At 37.6% G+C, this 14,495-nt stretch overlaps 1 protein-coding gene across 4 annotated transcripts in view; it reads right to left on the reverse strand.

Moving 5' to 3' along the window:
• Positions 1–14,217, reverse strand: part of TRAPPC8 (trafficking protein particle complex subunit 8) — an 87,648-nt gene extending 73,431 nt beyond the window's left edge. For 3 of the 4 annotated variants that reach the window (XM_087439108.1, XM_014781314.2, XM_087439107.1), the window contains exons 1-2: positions 13,713–14,217; positions 8,035–8,229 (exon numbers count right to left, since the gene is read on the reverse strand). In XM_087439108.1, coding sequence (XP_087295234.1) covers positions 8,035–8,229; positions 13,713–13,869 — 352 coding nt within the window. In that variant the 5' untranslated portion in view covers positions 13,870–14,217. The remainder of the gene's footprint in view (positions 1–8,034; positions 8,230–13,712) is intronic. The other variant, XM_004422424.3, reaches the window with a different exon arrangement.
• Between the last annotated feature and the right edge of the window lie 278 nt (positions 14,218–14,495).

The following is a 14,495-nucleotide window of genomic DNA, read 5'->3' on the forward strand; positions in this document are numbered from 1 at the left end:
TACGTACCTTATAATCAAATACAAAGACACATATTTTCACTTTTTGTATACACGTATACAATGTGATTCTTAAAATGTCAAATCTCTCTTGCTCCATGCTAAGCATTTTACATTAGAACTATTCTAACTTTCTTTTATTTAAACTTAGCCATTTCACTACGTTTAAGCAGAGTACCTAAATCAGTTTTACTAAAAGGACATTCCATTTAGCTACCTATGCTGATTACAAAACTGTACGTACTTTTTGTTTTCATCTTAATCACTGGAAACATAGTAAATATATTTTCTGTTTACATTATAATATTACATTAAAGACTCGGGAGGTTGAAGAAAAAAAGCTGTTCATCTTGACCAATAGCGTATCTATGTGGTCCAGCAAAAAGAGGAAGACTGGCAACAGATGTTAGCTCAGGGCCAATCTTCCTTAGCAAAAAAAAAAAAAAAAAAAAAAAAAAGACGTATTACAAAAGAGGAAAAACATTCCCAGAAATATTATAATCTAAATGAAAAGTGGCAAAAATTGAAGAATCAATGACACAGACTAGACTCTGTTACAATACAAAACCAATTTTCTTACCAACCCATAAATATATCCCCCCAAGTCAGTCAAAATTGGTCTCTGTCTAGAAAACTAATGTATATTTTCCTTTAGTACAATGAAAAGAAAAGAAAGAATAGAAAATGAAAATTTTGGTTAAATAGGAAGGAATCTCCATAGATATGGGGAAATGACTTTACCTACCTACTTTGATTATTTTTCTATTTACTTTGTTGCTTCAATGCTGCTTAAATTTAACAAATAACAGATAAGTTGTAGACATATAAAAAGAGGTTTGTTTCATGGTGGGCTGGAGAGTTCTGAATAAACAAATTAGATCTTCCACAATAGCTATTCATTGCAACACTATCTTTAACAGAAGACTAGAAAACCCACATGTCCATCAGGAGGGGACATAGTTAAACAAACCAAGGTACATCCACTAAACAGATGCACTATGTAGCTGTAAGAGAAAGAGGAAAATATATATTACTATGAAGTGCTCTCTGCGATAATGTTGTTAAGTGAAAAAAGGCAACCACAGAAAAGTATGTATTTCTGCGTAAGAAAAGGAAGAAAATAGGAAAAGGCACATGTATTTGCTTATATTGTCAAAGAGAAATAATAGAAGGATAAATCTAACAAATTTCATTCTATACAAGGGAGAGAATAGAGAGAAGAGAAAGGGGAGGGGGCATGGATAGAAGCTAGACCTCTGTGATGTACCTTGTTTTATAGCTTTGACTTTGGAACTATACAAATGTCTTTAATTTTCAAAAGGAAAAAGCAAGTACACACACACGTACGAGTTCTTAAATTGAAATAATACTTTCTAAATACTGGTGCAAGACCCTGGGTACTCAACTAAGGATATGTATGAGAAGCAAAAGAAAAATTTAAAAATATAGTATATGGCAGAAGTGGGTTTTATCAGTCAGGTTGGTTACATTTAGGTTGATAAGGCAAGTTTTCCTTTCAGCCACCTGTTTTCCTTGAGGGGCTAATTAACAAGTCCTCTTTCAGTTTATTTATGCCAATAAATCAAGGGCATCCTTCTATTTTTTTGCTTTTTCAAATGACATTTTTGCAGAAAGCGGAAAAAATGATAGTTTTTAAATTTTTTATGTTAAACAAAAGACTTTCACATTTATTGACAATTCTCTCCCCTTAAAAATTCTCTTCTAGAAAGGAAAGTCTCTTCAATAAATGGTGCTGGGAAAACTGGACAGCCACAAGCAAAAGAAAGAAAGTAGACCATTATCTTTCACCATACACAAAAATTAACTCAAAATGGATCGAAGATTTGAAGGTAAAACGTGAAACCATAAAACTCCTATAAGAAAATATAGGCAGTACACTCCTTGACATTGGTCTTAGAAGGATCTTTTCGAATACCATGTCCACCCAGGCAAGGGAAACAAAAGAAAAAATAAATAAGCAGGACTTCATCAGACTAAAGAGCTTCTGCAAGGCAAAGGAAACCAGGAACAAAATGAAGACAACCCACCAACTGGGAGACAATATTTGCAAATCATATATTCGACAAGGGGTTGATCTCCAAAATATATAAAGAACTCACACAACTCAACAACACAAAAACAAACAAACCAATCAAAAAATGGGCAGAGGATATGGACAGACATTTTTCCTAAGAAGGTATACAGATGGCCAACAGGCACATGAAAAGATGTTCAACATCACTAATATCAGGGAAATGCAAATCAAAACTACATTGAGATATCACCTTATACCTGTCAGAAGGGCTATAATCACCAAGATGAAAAATAACAAATGTTGGAGAGGAGGTGGAGAAAAGGCAACTCTCATACACTGCTGGTGAGAATGCAAACTGGTGCAGCCACTATGGAAAACAGTTATGGAGATTTCCCAAAAAATTAAAAATAGAAATACCATACAATCCAGCTATCCCACTTCCAGGTGTTTATCCAAAGAACTTGAAATCAACAATTCAAAGAGACTTATGCACCCCTGTGTTCACTGCAGTATTATTCACAATAGCCAAGACGTGGAAGCAACCCAAGTGCCCATCAACTGATGATCCGAAAAAGATGTGGTATATACATACAGTGGAATACTACTCAGCCATAAAAAAAGACAAAACCGCCCCACTTGCAACAACATGGATGGACCTTGAAGGTATTATGTTAAGCGAAATAAGCCAGTCAGAGAAAGACAAACACCGTATGATTTCACTCATATGCGGAAGATAAACTAACACATGGACAAAGAGAACAGATTAGTGGCTACTAGAGGGGAAGGGGTTTGGGGGTGGGCATAAGGGTTGTAAAGGGGCACATTTATATGGTGACTGACAAATGATAATGTACAACTGAAATTTCACAATGTTATAAACTATTATGACCTCAATAAAAAAATTCTCTTGTACTTATTTTGGGATGAAATCAATATTTTGCTCATACCCCTTTCCATCTCTACATGTTCTTTGTTTGCAATTGAAACAGCAACCATGTTATGCTACCAATTAAAGTTTCTCTATGTAGAATGTACTTGTCTTGGTAAGGAAGAAGGCAGCTAGGAGCTGAAAAACAACATAATGCTCTATCCTCCATTCACACTCAGAAAATGTAGTGCTCTCTCTCCCCGTACCTTCTTTGTTCCCTTCTTAACGCCAGTAACTTGGGACACAGAGTTATTAGTGTTCCCAATTTATATCTAACAAAGGCTGCCAGCAGTGAGCTAGACCTCAAGCAACTGTGGTCCTCATCCTATGGAAACCAAATATACTTAGTAACTCCAAATCTGCAAGTGAAAAAGACTGGATATCCTAAACATAAACATCACCTGTAAATCACATATTTTCCCCTCCTAATCATTCACAAAAGCTGAAAGCGCCAGAAAATCACTATTCAGACTAAACAAAAAAGCACTAAGAAATATTAACAAATCTACATGACGTTGGCACTTAGGACTACTAACTTTAAAGATTTTATTTATTTTATTTTTTCCCCCCAAAGCCCCAGTGGATAGTTGTATGTCGTAGCTGCACATCCTTCTAGTTGCTGTATGTGGGACTCGGCCTCAGGATGAACGGAGAAGTGGTGCCTCGATGCGCACCCGGGATCCGAACCCGGGCCACCAGCATCGCAGTGCGCGCACTTAACCACCAAGCCACAGGGCCGGCCCAGGACTACTAACTTTAGATAAACAGTAATAGATATACCAAAACTTAATCTATTTTCAAAATGAAAATATTCAAGTGTAAGGGAAAGGAACTAAATAATTAAATGTTGTATAATTATTTAATTCAGTAAATGTATAGCCTCAAGGTAAAAAATATTTGACAGTAAACACTGTGATTATCAGAAAATATGGTTTACGGGCCGGCTCCGTGGCTTAGCGGTTAAGTGAGCGCGCTCTGATGCTGGCGGCCCGGGTTCGGATCCCGGGCAAGCCCCAAGGCGCCACTTCTCCGTCCAACGCGAGGCCGAGTCCCACGTGCAGCAACTAGAAGGATGTGAACCTATGACATACAACTATCTACTGGGGCTTTGGGGGGAAAAAATGAATAAATAAAATCTTAAAAAAAAAAAAAAAAAAAGAAAATATGGTTTAATTTAGAGGATCTTAGAACATGAAAGTTACAACAAATTAAAACTAGAACTCATATAAAATTTGTGAGCCTTTTACAAATTATAAAAGATCTTAAATAATATGAAGAACTAAGAAATACTAACCTTGTATTTTAACAACACCCTTGAGAACTATGCTCGAAGAGACTATTTCTAATCAAGTGTTTTCAGAAAAATCAGCAAAAATCAACGTATTCTAAAGAGATAAGAGTCATGATTACTTACATCCAATTTTTTAATTTCTCAGACACCACAGTGGAATATTTTTTTTAAATAAACTGTCCTCTTCTGAAACTATATTCCTTTTAACCCTCAGTGTATCAGCAAAAAACAGTCATTGTCATTTACCATCTGAATATAATTGACTCAATATTTTATTGTATTTTTAATTCACTTTACAAATTATTTATAGAATTAAGAATAAAGGCATAGTAAAAAACTATGTAGAAATTTTAGTAAGAACTTAAACATAGCAAACTCAAACTGTATTCCACGTTTTCCTGGTTTTAAAGATATATGCCTCAATTAGGCAATGTTCTTCGAATGCAACTGACTGTTCATCAACTGTCATGCATGAATCTGAACACATTCGTCATGTAAATACTGAGTCCAGATTCAAATATCTCTCTAATAAGTTCTAGTTTATCATTGCTTCTGGTTCTTCCTGCACTTGCATACTCAAGGTGCAACATTCCAGAAAAATTTGACAGCTCACAATTTTTCTAAAGAGAAAAAGGTCATCTTATTTGCTCCATCACTGCAGAACACTTTTATTTTTCAGACTTCTAAGTAGCAAATAGAATGACTAATCCAATGAATTTTTCATTTCTACATCATCTAGTTCCTTCCAATCATCTTCATACACATACCTGCTGTTAGCAGTTGCCCACTTGTGAACTACATATGAAGCAAATTTTGTTACACTAACATAATAAAAAATGAGAGCACTGTCACATGTCCTTTAACATGTCCACCGTGGAGTGGAACAGTGTTTTGCAACTTTTATTTCCTTATTTCTGCCCATGAGGCCTCTTAGACATTTCTTTTCTAATTGGTCCTTCCCCCAAAAAAATACTTTTAAATAATACCACAGATACACTGTTTATCTATTTATGTACTATGGTCCTTTGGAGAGCCACAAACCATTGTGATTACTAAGATTTTTTGCCCCCCCAGAACCAAATTTTCACCCCATTGAGGGATGATACCATTCCCCATTGAGAATGCATGGAGTAGAAAGAGAAGAGTGCAGGAAGGAGATCCTGATAAATGGATTATCCCATAAATTCATCTGTCAAGTGGAAAATCGTACTAAGAGGCTATTGGAAGTTTGAGAGACTAGCCAAAGATACAAAGAACTCTCAGCAAGTTGTTTTAAAAAGGCAATGACTAAATCCTGAAAAAACTAAATGCTGTACAAAAAAGAACTGAAAGCCCAATATTTGGCTCAGCAGTGAAGAAGTAAACAATATTTAGTCATAATACTGTAAACAGTGAATATTAACCAAAAATTTCATGAAAACTACATTAGGGAAATGGGGAAAGGAGGAAAGAGAGTAATTAAGCTAAATCTTCATCAATTATAATGAGAAATCAATAAATAAAATTTAAAATTCACTAAGCCACATATAGCCATATAAAAATATTACTTTGAAACACAAAATAAATACCACAACCACTAAAAGAACTGGTGGGGCAGGGGTACAGGGAGCAGATCACTGTTGTTTTTTCCTTGAAGTCTTTTTAGCATTATGTCTCTGTGCATATATCATTTTGATAAATTAAATTTTTTTTTAAGTACAAGGTATTATGGGGCTGGCCTGGTGGCATAGTGGTTAACTTCACGCACTCCACTTCGGCAGCCCGGGGTTTGCAGCTTCAGATCCCAGACACGGACCTACGCGCGGCTTATCAAGCCGTGCTGTGGCGGCATCCCATATAAAGTAGAGGAAGATGGGCACGGATGTTAGCCCAGGGCCAAGCAAAAAAGAGGATTGGCAACAGATGTTAGCTCAGGGCTAATCTTCCTCACCAGAAAAAAAAAAAAAAGTATTATGGGTTTTGGAGGTTAGAAAGATATTTGCAGTATAAAAAAAGGTATTTTGTGTGTGTGTGTGTGAGGAAGATCAGCCCTGAGCTAACATCCATGCTAATCCTCCTCTTTTTGCTGAGGAAGACTGGCCCTGAGCTAACATCCGTGCCCATCTTCCTCCACTTTATATGGGACACTGCCACAGCACGGCCTGACAAGCGGTGCATCCGTGCACACCCAGTATCCAAAGCCGGGCCACCAGCAGCAGAGCACACGCACTTAACTGCTATGCCACGGGGCCGGCTCCTATTTTTTAAATATAATAGTTAATCCCTGTCTGTGTTCCCTTAGCATTCTGCCATATCAGACATACCATATCACTATTACAATGTATTATAATTAAAAGGCACTGTCTCCCCCCTAGATTATGAACTTACATGGCATGTTTTATTCATCTCTACATCTCTATGCAAAGCATATAGTAGGAAATCAGTAAATATTTGTTGCATGAATAACAAAAAATGTTAAAAACCCCATAAAATACAATCACAAAATTAAAGGCAAGAAGAGGGCTTAAGAAAGAATTTAGCCAAATTCTCGTTTTCAGAGAACAAAACCAAGTCTGAATAAGTAATTGATTCAAGTCATTCAATTAACTAATGGCTGTGGTAGTATAAAAACTCGGATGCTTTGGCATTTGATTCATTGTCCTTCACACTTAAACACAAATTTTCCACTGATGACAGACATAGTTCAAATTTCACCACTTTCTCCCAGAAAAATCCAAATTTTGCCTCGTGCTGAAAACATCTTATGCCAGGAACTGCGCAAAATATGTATCCTGAAATTCAGATTCTTTTGATTTGTAAAGGTAACCATAACATTCAGAACTTCAAATTATCAAGTTAACTTATCTTGCTGGAATTAAAATTAATGCCACAAAAAGAAGGAAAATTATAAACATCCAAACAAAATAAATCTACAAATATTTCTAACTATACCAGTGCAACCAACTTACTTCGTGACCGAAAACATACCACTTAAGTTCTCTTTATATGTTTAGGAAAATCTTTAAATATGCAATTAGGAGGTATTATAATAACAGATTATAAATTAGACTGACCTAAAAAGATTATTTTGTTAGGCTGCTAAAATATCCTAATTAAATGATGTATTTTTAATCTTTCCCCTCTAAAAATATATCCCATGTCCCTCCATTAAATAAGTCTTTTTCATACTGGAAAAGAGTCACACCAAATACTGCTAACTCACTTTACATATTAATATATAATTTCACTCACCAATCTTATTATGAAAACATTTACCGTTCAAATCAGATGAAGAAGCACTCAGAAAAGATTAAATATTTATTCATATATTATAAACATTTCCTCCATTTAACATTAAGGCAATTTTAAAAATACAATAAACATAATGCTTTTTATAATATTACTCATGTCACAAAGGAATATGTTTTTTATCTACTGTTAGTTCTTTCATTCAAGAAATATTTATTATGCATATGTTGTAGGCATTACTTTAGGTACTGGAATAAAATAAAGACCCCAAGTTCTGTCCTTACGGAACTTATATAAACTTTATAATCAGAACCACAAAAACATTTTCATTATGAAAAAATAAAATGAAATCATGTAATTCATAGTTATTCGAACAGCTGCCTACTTACTTGATTGTGAAAGTCCTTAAAAGGACTGTTTTTTTCAACATCATAATCCTAGGCTCTAGCACTCTGCAAGCACTTAAGTGTTTATTGAATGTTTTCCAAGTTACAGAATTATTTTCTAACAAAAGAAAACTTCATTTAAAAAATAATAATAAACCTTATTACATACCACTGATGTTGAGGTCATAATCTCCTGCTGTAATCACATTAGCTACTAATCCTTCTGCAGGCTGACTGCCAGAAACAACATCATTCAAAAGCTTCCGAATGGCTCCAGGCTGAGGTGGTTGGGTGATAATGTTGCTTACTGCTATCTTCAAATTTTTAATTACGTGAAGCTGATTATTAGGATCTCTCATATGAACTTTAAAAAAAAAAAAGAAAAAAACTTGAAATTAATTCACAATGCATTACAACTCAACAACAACAATAAAAAGTTGGATTAGTGGTTTACAAACAAAAAGGACACTCAAATCAGAAACCAGAAATTCCAAGTAGAACAGTCTTCTAGAAATACAACTGACTTACAATATTTCCTTATATACCAAAAGGGCTAGCTAGAAAGTCTAACCTCCGTGATGCTACTGCTCGCAACTGCCTTATGTAGCTTCTTTCCTTCCTTCTGTGTTTGGAGTTGCCAGGGATCAACCACCATCCATACCAAATCTCTAATTTTCACATCCCCCTAAGGCTAGTCCAGGGCACACAGGATAGTGTGAGGTCTGTGGTATCAACACTGGTAAAGGGGAAGAAAGGAGAATTAAATGCCGCACGCGGGCTTCCTCTGCTTCCGCTAGTGTGCTGCCTGCATTCTCAGCCCCTATTCCACCACCATAAAAATCAATGCCCACTCTGGTGCAGGATGTTGATACCAGGGGAGCCTGTGTGAGTGCTGGAATAGGAGCTATAGGAGAACTCGCTGTACCTTCTGCTCAATGTTGTTGTGATCCTAAAACTGCTCTAAAAAATAAAGTCAATTAAAAAAAAAAAAAATCAATGCCCAGATCCCTTCTCCCAACCCAATACCTCCTGCCTTCACCCTGCTATTGGCCTTGCCCCAATCTATGGGATTTATAATCAGTGGTTCAGAGCTTCGGGCCAGGGAATTGGTTCTCAGGCAACTGCAGCAAGAAGACAGTGCCTACAGTGCATATTTTTTCATATAAATATAACCATAGGAAATGTGAGCATATTTTATCATACAAATATAATCAGACAAGATGATTAGTCTTCATAGTGGTATTAGAAGCAGTCCATTATATTGATTAAGGACTCAACTTTTGGTGTCAGACTTTATTTTAAATCCTAACCCATAACTTATTAACTGGGTTATCCTAAACAACTTTTTAACTTTTTTGTGCTTCAATTTCCTCATCTATAACATGTCATTAATACCTATTTCACAGGATTATTTTAAGGATTTAGGTGAGATATTGTTAGATGAGACAGCAAGTGTAAAGCACTGAGCACCACGCCTGACACATATACAACTATACAGTTAAGTGCATAAGAAGTGGTGAAGGCAGCAGATACAACATACTCTACTTCAAGTATATCATGGATTACGATATACAAGTAAGAGGCAACTTTGGAAAACTAGCTTTGCGTACCTACCCATAAAAAAATGACACTTTTTCCCAATAGAAAATGCTTTATACCAAATTTTTAAGTTAGGCCTGCCTATATTTTAAATAAAATTACTTCCATAAAAACTGTCTTACTAAATTTCCTGTGTGTTCTCTCTGTTGATTTCTAAATTTTTAATTAAAAAACATAAGACATAAGACAAAAACCTTTTTAAAATACTATCTATGACATGAATATGTGCACTTGCATTACAAATATATGTACAGAAAGTATACATGCAAATTCCATTATAATGGTTGCCTATGATAAAGGAATGAAATAGGACTAAGGAAAGGTAGAAAGGTGACTTCAACTGTATCTATAATATCTGATTTCTTTTTAAAGGAAAGGAAAAGATACAAAGCAAATATGACAAGAAGGTTAATATTTGCTGGTTCTGGGTAGAGAGGAGCTGAATATTTTTTGTATTCTCTGCATTCTTCTGTTAATTGTTTATGTCTTCTAATTTAAATAAACACACACAGGCCTCTCCCTAATTAAACTTCCCAGCTGGTCTAACTATGAAACCAAAAAGCCTGAAAATACTATGGTGCTCTTCTGTTATTTTTAGGAACATACTGTACAAGTATTTTCCTTAAAGTTGGTCCATAATTGTCAAATAACATAAGTAGCCATGTGTATATTAAACCTCTCTCAAAATTTTAAATTAGCTAATTACCTTTTAGTATTCGTAAGTGTTAACAGACAAAAAAATTCTAGTTTTGCCCCATATTCAGAGTGGGTTTATCAGTTATTAGGTAATCCTACTAATAATCCAGAAATAAGTTAATAGGTGTTAACAGGTGTGGCAGCAAGCCTCTGAAATGGCCCCCTGTGATCCCAATATTTCCTGGTATACACACTCTTTGTAGTTCCCTCCCACATCCCAGGGTTGGTATGTGTGACCAACAGAACACAGCAAAAGCAATGATATTTCACTTCTGAGATAAGGTTATAAAAGGCACAGCCTTCATCTTGGGTTCTCAGTCTGATCACTCCCTCCGAGAGAAACTAACTGCCATGCCAAGGGGATACTCAGGGAGCCTATGGAGAAGCCCACATGGCACAGAACTGAGGTCCTAGGCTAACATCCAGTGAGGAAGTGGGACTTTCCAACAACCATATGAGTGAGCCTGGAAGAGGATCCTCCAGCCCCACATGACTGGAGCCCCTGCTGACAGCTCCACTAAAATCTCAAGAGAGACCTAAGCTAGAACCATCCAGCAAAGCCACTTCCAGATTCCTGAGCAACTGAGAGATAAAAGATGCTTTTGTTTGAAAGTGCTAAATTAGGGGGTAATTTGTTAAACAACAATACGTAAGTAATACATTGGAGTATCACAAAACCAACCTAATAAAGAGGAAGGCAAGAGCTAGAAACGATTAAAAGAAATGCTCTGAAATCACACACAAAAAATTCAAAAGCTTCAGAACTAAATAATTATATTAAAGCTTCGTTAAGATTATAGCATCACAAAAGGTGACTTCATATATCACATAACATCTCAATTTCAAAACGCAATTCAGATCTACCATCTTACTTTTATAAATACTTTTCTTAAATACTTATATATATATACACACACACACCATACAAACATAATTTCTTTAATACTGTATTATGAAGTAACATTCCCTGTATGTGCTGCTCCATGGAATTGGTTCCTCAAGACAGTTAAGAGTTGTTTCTGAAAGATCGATTGCATGTTCAAATAAATTTGGGAAATACTGGATTAAGTTTTTAAAAGGTCTCTTGATAGCAAGTCTTCCCCGAGCTCTTAATGTGCTAAATGACACTGTAATTCTCACAAACACATGCTATATTAAGCAACTTATTTGACCACAAATTCTTTTGCAGGGAGCATAGAACACATCTGGTGTTCTATGGTATATATTTTGAAAAATAAAATAACGATATCTTTTATGTTTTTACCTAGCAAACAAAACTTTACTGTATAAAGAAAACCACAATTGCTCTTAAACTGCACAATTCTAATCTCCCAAAATTCCATACCCTTGCTCAAGAATCTATGACTGCCATACATTTACCATTAGATATGAAATCCAGAAATCCCTTTCCTAGAATTCAAGATCCTTCCTGATCTAGGCATCTTCTCTTCCTATCCTGTACTCCGATAGGGATAGTTTCCTCACTGTTCCCCAACCACTCAATCATAATTTATACCTTTTGCCGATACCATTTTAACCTCATCCCCCTCCTCAAACTGGCTCTAGTGTTTTTCCTTTTAAAAGAGAACGCTCACCCTCGTCCTTTCCACCAACTTTTTATCCATTAAAGTCCAACTCAGTATACTCCTTCCCTAAATTTTCTGCAGTCTACAGAAGGAAATCAGAAGAATACTGACTTGAGTCTCTATTCACTGCGCTGTCCAATACAGGAGGCAGTAACGTGTCTATGGAGCACATGAAATATGTCTAGTCCAAAATGAGATGTAATATAAGCGTAAAATGCATACTAAAATTTCAGACTTAGTAATAAAAAAAGAATGTAAGATATCTCATTAAGATTTTTTTATATTGATTACATGTTGAAATGGTAACATTTTGGAAACACCAAGTTAAACAAGATATATTAAAACTAATTTCATCCATTTCTTTTTACTTTTTTTTAATAATGTGACTGCTAAATAATTTAAATTATGTGACTCACATTATATTTCTACCGAACAGCACTGCTCTCTAACGTGAACAACCAATTCTAAACATTGCCAGGACATAAGATGACTTCATTAAGAACATCTTGTCTTGAGTCACAAGGCTCGTTTTTAAATCTTTCCCACATGTAAACTGTGGATAGTTAACATCTCTGTGCCTCAATGTTTTCAAATTTAAAATAGTGTTAACGGTATTTCTACTTTATAAGATTCAATGGGGACTAGAAGAGAAAAGCCACATACAGCAGGTATCAGGTATTAGCATTATTATTATCAGCAAAGCAGGAAAGAACACACAAATCAAAGTCAAACTGGCTCTAGAGTGTTTTTCCTTTTAAAAATTTTAAGAATGTAAGGCATTTTGTTGTTCTTGTTAACATAGTACAATACTGGAGAAGCTGAGATTGATGGCTAAGATACAGGCAGAAGAAAATCCAAGAGTTCCCAAACTTTAGTTTTTTTGGACAGCTCCCTCTGTCCTTTAAATACAGAAGTGTAATGGAGCTATGCTCCCAAAAAATATACACCTGTCGCATATAAATACATAAATTTATGGCACAGCACTGTTTTTTTGTGGAGAAGTCATCATGACCAAATAAACATCACAGTCATTCGCTTGACACAGCTTTATTCTAGAACCTTTCATTTTACACAGACCTTAACAAAGAACTTTACCCATACTTTGCTGTGTTGTTTCCAAAGTAGGTAAAGATACTGGTTAAACTACACCTGGAGTTTTATTACGCTTATTTTTCCGTAATAAAGAACCTAAAGCTGTAAAAAAACAGGTAGCTCCCCAATAAAAGACACATTTCTCCAGTTGATTAAACTTTTATCTGAAAAACCAAATTTTAGGACTTTTCCATGCCTATAAATCTAACTTCAACTATCTAGACTAAATTAACTACAACTTGTCCTTACTTCCTCGTCCATCGGGCAAAAGGCTGTTACAAATTTTATTATTTTATAATACTTTGTATTTACTTGAAAGGGTAAGTAAAATATTGTATACCTAAGAAAATGTTTAAATTTTCACACAAAAAAAGTAAAATAACTAAACAGAAGCTTAGAAGTGGATGAGCCTCACTGGTAGAACAATGTAATACTCAAGACTACTTTCAAAGCCAGTTTAACACCAGGGCAAGATGATTCGTCTTTACTAAGACCTCATCGGTCTAAGAGGCAGCATCTCCTTCTCTTACTTGCCTTACAACTTCCTAATTCCCTCCCTACGGCCGTTGAGAACAGTCTCAACGCCCTTCTCTGGGACTCACGTTTTTCTTTACACTAATTACGGAGCCGTCCGGCTCGCCCGGAGAAGGAAAGTGCCTAGCGAAACTGGAGGTTAGGACCACAGTCTTGACAACCTCACTCAAGGCCCCTCCTCCAGCCGCCACGGTAGACACCGTGGGGCCCTAGACCCAGACGCCACTCTACCGGCGCCGGGATGTAAACATCGCCCTTCTCTTCCCTGCCCGCCCTCCAACTTCCTTCTCCCGCGCCCGGCTTTGCAGCAGCTCAGTGACAAACGGAGGAGACCACATACCCTCGGAAGTGAGGCGAGAGAAGGGCTTAAGCAACTCCGCGAAGCTAAGGTGATTGAGACGGGTGAGCCGCTCGGCTTCGTCGCTGCACAGCGCGGCGACACAGGGGACGAAGGAGTCCGGGATTAGCTCCTGCACTGATTGTACACACTGGGCCATCGCCGCGGCAGAAGCAGCACCTGCCCTCCTGCCCACGCTCAGAGGCCGATCCTGCGGCTGCAGCAGCTACTGCCGCCGCCCGCCGGCCTGGCCCGGCCGGGCGGGGCCCCGCACTGAAGCCTCGAGACCAATAGAAGGAACAGATGCCGCCGCCTCGGCTGCCGGGGCACACACCACCGACCCCTCCCCGTCGCCGCCGCTCCTCAGCGCTCGCCCCGGCGTCCTCGCATGCCACCCTGATAGGTGGAGACGCCGACAACCTCGAGTTAATCCTCTCCACGGCAAACCCCTGGTCACTGCCTGACCGCAACCGCCATATTGAGGCCGAACCCTGACCCACCGGCAGTACCAGTCCCGGCAGCCCCCGCGCTCACCCCTCACGTGACCGTATTTAAGACGGCAACAGGGGCGGGGGAAGAAAGCCGAAGAGAGGGAAGTGAAGAGCGACGGAGGCCGGTTAGGAGGCAGGCGCCGGAAGTGGTGCGATGGGTGGGCCCATACTGGGCGGGGCTGGGGGGGGCAGGGCTACGAGCTCGGTGGGCGGAGGCAAGCGGGGAGGCACGCGACTTTAGGCGTGGTTTTCACGCACGTACTTGGCGAAGCCTCGCGAGGTGCGAGGGGCAAGC

The sequence above is a fragment of the Ceratotherium simum genome, chromosome 14 (genome assembly GCF_057802395.1).
Source record: "Ceratotherium simum simum isolate JZ-2026a chromosome 14, ASM5780239v1, whole genome shotgun sequence".
Lineage (NCBI taxonomy): Eukaryota > Metazoa > Chordata > Mammalia > Perissodactyla > Rhinocerotidae > Ceratotherium > Ceratotherium simum.